This window comes from Camellia sinensis, chromosome 4 (genome assembly GCF_055761805.1).
Source record: "Camellia sinensis isolate YWXY chromosome 4, ASM5576180v1, whole genome shotgun sequence".
Taxonomy (NCBI): Eukaryota; Viridiplantae; Streptophyta; class Magnoliopsida; order Ericales; family Theaceae; genus Camellia; species Camellia sinensis.
The window spans coordinates 144,777,454-144,784,855 of record NC_138964.1 but is presented as its reverse complement, the minus strand read 5'-3'; the positions used below and the strand labels follow the sequence as shown (position 1 = coordinate 144,784,855).

The following is a 7,402-nucleotide window of genomic DNA, read 5'->3' as shown; positions in this document are numbered from 1 at the left end:
CAAAAATAAAACCAACTAACTCTAAAAATAAAATAAAATAAAATAAAACTGTTACAAAACAACTTCAATAACTAAAGAACACACCGGAAAAGAAAAAAGAATTAAACCAACTTTATTCATTACTTCCATAATACCAAGTATCACATTTTATTACCATAATTCCTCAACTTCAAATACAAATCCAAAAGAATAAACTATGGCCTCAAATAGCAGCCTTGCACGTCTTCTTATTGTGATTCTCATATTTCAAGCACCCCCCATACTTGATTTGCTTCACATTCTCACCCCTAGAAGGTATCCTCTTCTTCTTGTTCCGCCTAGGCTGCTTCTTCGTTATAGTATGTTTGATAATCGAACTACCAACACTATCAAAGTCAAATCTCTCACTTGAAGGCACTAGATAAACAGATTCCTTGTACGACTCCCTAAGACAATCCACACGAAAAAAAGGATCAATGAAATCATACACATCTCTATCACTGCTACGCAAAGCATGCACAATATAACAACAAGGAAAACTATTCAATTGCCATTCATGGCAAGAACAAGTCCGTCTACCAATATCAACATAAAAAGAAATCGAAGAATGAACCTCAAGCATAATATCACTAGCAACAATCACATCCCAAGACTTAGCTAGCTTCAAAGAGTCTACCAACTTCTTTTCCATAACTGGACACAATTTGGTAGTCTATCTTTTAGATTCAGCTCTTCTATTAGACAATTGAGTTATGATTTGAATCCTAATCATATCAACCATACAAGTAATAGGCAACTCACGGGCCCTACCAATCCAATTATTATAAGACTATGTAGCATTAGATGACATCTCACCATATCGTTTCCCTTTAAAAAATGCATTCACCCACTTATCATTTTGCAAACCATCCAACATACTATCAACTCTACCATTCCCAGCAATACACCTTAATTTCTCCATATAATATTGAAAAGAAACAACAGTTGGCGCATAAGCACATTTAACTAATATTTTCATCAAAGTCAGCTTATGGTTAGTATGAATTCCCACCAATTTGTCAATCAAATTTCTTTTTAAATGGTTCAAGCAATATGCATGATGTACATTGGAAAAAATCACTGGAAGAGCATTTAGCAATCCATGTAGACGGTCAGACACAAAGGTCAATCTCCGGACTGAACCAACAGCTTTTAATAACTGACTTAAAAATCAAATCTAATTATCTTGGCTCTGTTTGGTTGTGTTTTAAAATTATATTTCTACACCATCACTCTCGCTTCACGTTTGGATACCACTTTCAAAATACAATTCCACCATATAATTCAAACTACAATTTGAAAACCTGTTTGGTAGCTTTATGATTTATTTCTCCACTTTCAACGTCAGCCTTCTTCCTCTTCCTTTCTAAAAAGCTTCCATGTCTATCGTCTCTGAAAAGGTTCACGTGAACTGATATACTCATCTTTCTTTCTTTGTATCAAATATCACTCTGTATCAGGATTGAAGATTCGTCACGGGGTAGTATTCACACAGAACTCAAACCATTTTATAAATCACGAATCCTGTGAACTCGCTCCCTACTCATACTATCTCCCACAAATCAAGTCATTTTCACTTACAATTTGTGCGTTGTGGAAGATTCCTTCTACGGGCAACCAAACAACGACGAGTGCGATGTCAAATAACTCACAAATTTATTTCACATATTGGCTTATAGATCACTGATTTGAAAAAATCATCCCTAATTTGATTTCCAATTGTGTTTTGCCTCAGGTCAAATTTATCAAACCTATTGTCGAATCAGACGATGCACACTCAGTCACTGTACACGCTTCATCACCGGTGATAATTATTCAACTCCCACTAACCTGGTAAATATATCTTTCAATCATCTGTGATGTGCAAATGATTTCTGAAAAGTCCAAATGAGTTCTGAAATGATTTCTGAGAAGTCCAAACCAGTATAGAGATAGTTTGAAATAGTTTCTGATCTATTTGAACTCTTTGAACCTTTTCTCTCCTTTATAGCTGAGCCGGTTGTGCTCCGGGTTATCCAGCCAGTCGTCTCCCGGGTCATCTGGCTGGTCGATCGGCCGGTCGACCTCCCTCTACCTCATGCTGCTTATTTCTCCTTCCGCTTATTTCTTCTGCTTGTTTCTTATTCTGGCCTTCTTCTACGGCTTATTTGTGGTTATTTTTTTAGTATGTAAATACAGATAATGTTACGTGATTTTTATTTTGCAAATCATCTGCTACTGCTTGTTTGTGGTTATTTTTTTAGTATGTAAATATAGACAATGTTACGTAATTTTTATTTTGCAAATCATCTACCTTTTCTATGGTTCAAATAAACATTGATGTTATGTATTTTTATTTTCTCTGTTGCCCTTAAAATCATCTGTTTCTCGTAACATTATTTAATAAGTTGAAGTAAACATTAATCTTAGGTGGTTTTATTTTTTTATCTGTGCTGCCCTTCAAACCATCTGTTTTTCCCAACATTATTTACCAAGTTGAAATAAATATTACTTTTGGTTCCTACATAAATAATTGTAATTGGTTTTTGCTCTGTTATTTTTTTCTATCCACTCCAGAGTAGTTTGCTCTGTTATTCTTATATATCCACCTCAGAGTAGTTTAAATATAAATTGTATGTTTATAGATAGATGGAAACAATTCCGATGACAATCAAGATACAAAAATGTGGACTCCCATAATTGAAATGAAATTAATAACATGTTGCGAGAAGAGGTTAAAAAAAATCAAACCACGGGTCGTACTACTGTGTGGACAATTAGACATTGGAATCATTTTGCAAATCAATTGCACAATCTATATGGATTTCGGTATAAAGCAAAGCAAGGGTGACAAAAATATCAGCGATTGAAAGCTGATTACCAAACGTTTAAGCGACTCCAAGCACAGGCTGGTTTGGATGGGATCCCATTGCAGGCACTGTTGTTGCATCGGATGAATTTTGGGATAAGGTTTTTCATTAACCTTTATCATTTTTAATTTTTTTTTTTAAACATTTCATCACACATACAGTATGCTTAATTCTATATTCTCAATTGTTGTAGGCTACCAGAAATTTAAAGAAGTTTAGGACAAAAGGATTTGAGTATTTCCAAGAAATGGCGAAAATTATTGAAAATTATTATGCCACAGGGGCCTTGTCTCGTGCATTCACACAAGGATCCCTTGACTCAGATGAAGAAGATGAAATGCTAAATAAATTTTGGAATCCTGAAGTTAATGGGAGTAATGCTGCTGAAACCATTCCTATTGACTTATTCGGCGATAAGCACATGGATTTAGGGAAGGGCAAAAGTCACAAGAGGGACCCTACAGGCAGCCAAACTGACAGTGGTCGTTCCAAAAAGTCACGATCAAGTGGGTTCGATGATGTTTGCGCAGCTTTCACATCCTATGTACAGGCAAAAACAGAATATTCACGTGCACGAGAAAATGAGACAGAGGCTGTAAGTGCAGGTGGTGATGAGTATTCCCTTGATACATGTCAAGATGCATTGCTAAAGCTTGGGGACATACCACCGGTGCAGTACGTTAGGGCACTGACACTGTTTAAAGACAAGGAATGACGAAGGTTTTTTGTGCGTACTCCTACCCATATACGCTTACCTATGATCCTCGCTTTGCAATGAAGTGAAAAGTTGTGTTTTGATTGTGTTAGCGAATCTCCTTGTCGTTCTACAAGATGATTTCATGATTCCTTATTTGTTTTTTATCCTTATTTTTCATTCCACAAGATGCTCTTTCTTTTCTATCTTCATATGTTTAATTTTATTGAACTTTTAAGTAGTTTTTGTTTTATCAAAAATATGTTATGTTATTACAAGATGCCTACATATTAAACAAATTCTCTTCTCGTATACATTTTAGTAGATGCTGGTGAATGACTACGGCCGACTATTGATGTACCCACTTTTTAATTCAGTTTCACCAATAATGGTAAGCGTTACGATATTGTCAAACATTATTTTATAATTATGCTTTTACTGTTATGTAGACGAAACCATATGTCATCCGACACAGAAAACAATGCAATGGAGGTCTTGTCAAAGCAAGATGAGGTTATTGAAGATTTTATGGATTTCTTAATGATTGCTTTCAAGCATGACCATATCAACAAGTCAAGTAGTCGCCGACCGCAGCGAACTTGTCCATTCAAAGGTGATGATTACATCTTCAGCTCATTAAATGGCCATCCAGAAACAAAGCTGGACATTATGTGAATGGATGCACCAACATTCATTTCATTGAAAGACACCTTACTCCAAAATGACTTTATCGATACTGATCATATGCATATCAGTGTGGAGGAATTGCTTGGGATTTTTTTATACACTTTTGCACAAAATGATCGGCATCGACTACTGGCAGATAGATTTCAACACTCCACGGAAACAATTTTTCGACACATAAAAATTGTTATGCGGGCATTGTGCAAGCTTGCATCAACGGTTATCAAACCACGTAACCAAAACGAGATTTCGGCAAAAATTTTAAATGACAGGAGGTTTTTCCCATGGTTCAAGGTATGAATTTAATGATTGTCCTGTAAGTTCTACATAACAATAAGGGACGATATTTTTTTGGATCCCTTTGCATAAATAATATCCAAGTTTGTTTTGCTTTTAATGTCAAACAAATATCTTTCAATTAGGATTGTGTCGGTACTATCGATGGCACATTGGTGGATGCATGGGTCCCTGCTTCAAAACAAAATACATTCCGCGGTCGCAAATCTACGGTATCGTAAAATGTACTCACAGCGTACGACTTCGACATGTTGTTTACATTTATTAATTCTGGATGGGAAGGTAGCACACACGACAACGCTATTTTAGTTGACTCTATTATAAGAGCTGATCTACAGTTCCCACACCCACCCAATGGTAAGTGTCATGAAATAACATACGGTACACTTTTTCAAATTATTTTTTTGTTTGTGATATGTTTGATAGAGTAGTGCATTCATTATATACATGTAGGGAAGTATTATTTAGTGGATGCTGGTTTCACGAACATGCCTCGATTTCTTGCCCCATTTCGTTCTCAACGCTATCACTTGCAAAAGTTTCATGGTCGTCATTATTCAGGACCCAAGGAATTGTTTAACCATCGACATTCATCATTACGCAATGTCATAGAAATAACATTTGGTGTTCTGAAGAAGAGATTCCCAATATTGTGGTCTATGCCAAATTACATATAGCGATCCCGGATTTACCCTTGTTGTATAGTGATCCGGACATGTGTCCGTGGATGTTGGTAGTTGTTTATTATCTTGTTTACATCCTTTCTTACGTTGTATTTGAGCTATAGGATGTGTTGAGCGGGTTTGTTACAGGTTAGTTGAGTTTAGAAACCAAAACTAGTTGCCCAGATTTTTGGCCTGTACGCTCGAGCGGAGGTGTTGGCGCTCGAGCGTAGATTACGTCCATCCAGTATCTTGTTGTGCAGTGTTGTGAGCTCGAGCGTAGGGTTGGGAGCTCGAGCGGAGGTCTGGTTCTGCAAGAGTGCTGAGCGAGTGCATTCTGCGCTCGAGCGGGAGGTTGGCCGCTCGAGCGGAAGTCTGTGAGTGGCCGCTCGAGCGGGGTGTTTTACGCTCGAGCGGAGACCTGGGTTAAAGTCCCGAATTTGTGACTCTTTAAATCACTTTTTCACTTTCTCTTCTCTCTCTTACTTTTCCAAAAAGCCATTTTCAGAGCTTCTCACTCTAAATCGGCCCTTCTCTCTTAGTTTTGATCTAGTAAGGATCGTTTACTCACCTTTTGTCTTCACAAATGTTGTGTTGATCGTCGAGAGCTTCCTTTTGATCTGAAAATTTTGAGGTTTGGAGCATTTTGGTTTTGGTCTTCATCTCCTTTGGGGCTCCGAATTTGAGGTAGGGATAACCTACTCCTCTCTATGGGTTTTGTCTTTAAATTTTGGTATTTTGAGATGTTGGGCTTGGTTTGGTAAATTTGTGAAAGTTTGGGGCTTTTGTGTATTTTTACAAAAGTTGGGGTTTTATTCATAATAAACCTAGATGCATGTTTGGCATAGAAAAATAGAATGATTGTTGAATCATTGATGAAAATGGGACCTAAGGGTTGAAATAGTAATTATGGAAAATGGCCTAATTACATTGTTTAATTAATTGGGATAATTAATTGGTGAGAAATGAGGAAATGAAATGTTGATTGAATATCCATTTGTGCATTTATTTTCTGTTTTAGAAATAACTGCTTGGGGCTATCGGTGGAGGATAGTCGTGATTGTTGTAGACAATGTATGTTGATTAGGCAAACTGAAACTAATCAATGGAATGTGTTATGGAACTTGACAGTTGCTAGAATACATTAATTGTTTGTATTGTGTGGTTGTATATAGAACCAATGTGTTTATATACGTTATGTGTAGAGGAGGAGATAGGGGATGTACTCCGCGGTTTAGGGGAAGATAGGGGATGGACCTCTAAACCGGATAGGTATTTGGAGGAGATAGGGGATGTACTCCGTAGACAGAGCTCATATGCTTGTCTAGAGAAGTGAAGATAGAGCTCATATGCTTATCTTTGTGAAGTGAAGTGTGGATACAGCTTGTATGCTTATCTGTGGATATTGTTGATATACTTATCTGTTGTGAAGTGTGGATATTGTGGTTATACATATCTGTTGTAGAGTGTGGATACAGCTTGTATGCTTATCTGTGGATATTGTTGATATACATATCTGAGAGAATGTGGATATAGCTTTTATGCTTATCTGAATGTGAGATATAGTTTTTATACATATCTGTGGAAATGATGATAGAGCTAGCATGCTTATCTGTTGAAAAAGGGAAAATGAAAAGTAATTGGGACTTGTAAGTCGTTGACATAAGTATGTAATTTATGTGATTGTATCAGTGTTGACCAACTATCAATTGCTAATGTTTTAGTCATTGTCCATGGTTGGTTTAGTGTATTTCTACTGGGCTGTGGCTCACCCTATATGGGAATATCATTTTCAGGTACAGGAAGCATGCCACCTCCAAGGACATAGCTGGGAGGCTAGTGGCGGGCATAGTTTTGTCGTTTTACTTTTGATGTATTACATGTAATTTCAAGCCAAGGGCTTAATGTGTAACGAGTTAGAACTCTTTGTTGTAACCAAGTGTTAACTTGGAAAGCTGTAAGCCCGTAGGGCATTTTGTTATGAGGTTATCATGTAATACTTATGTCTTGGAATTCTAATGAATGAAAGGAATGCGGTTAGTTTAAATGTAAATGCATGTCTTATCTGATGGGTTCATTGTTATTATTTTGAGGGCGTTACAACTTGGTATCAGAGCGTACCGGGTTCGAATACTTTGGGTACGTGGGAAGTGATTAGGATCACAATGGGTTTGTCTCGCTTGATAGAGACGTAGATG

At 36.9% G+C, this 7,402-nt stretch overlaps 1 protein-coding gene across 1 annotated transcript; it reads right to left on the bottom strand.

Moving 5' to 3' along the window:
• Positions 1-202: 202 nt before the first annotated feature.
• On the bottom strand, positions 203-670 carry LOC145824111 (uncharacterized). The gene has a single exon (XM_082923700.1). It carries the CDS (start codon positions 668-670, stop codon positions 203-205), a length of 468 nt encoding a protein of 155 aa, XP_082779826.1.
• Between the last annotated feature and the right edge of the window lie 6,732 nt (positions 671-7,402).

Excerpts from the sequence above, each read along its gene's own strand:
- LOC145824111 (XM_082923700.1), bottom strand. The coding sequence starts at position 670 with ATGGAAAAGAAGTTGGTAGACTCTTTGAAGCTAGCTAAGTCTTGGGAT.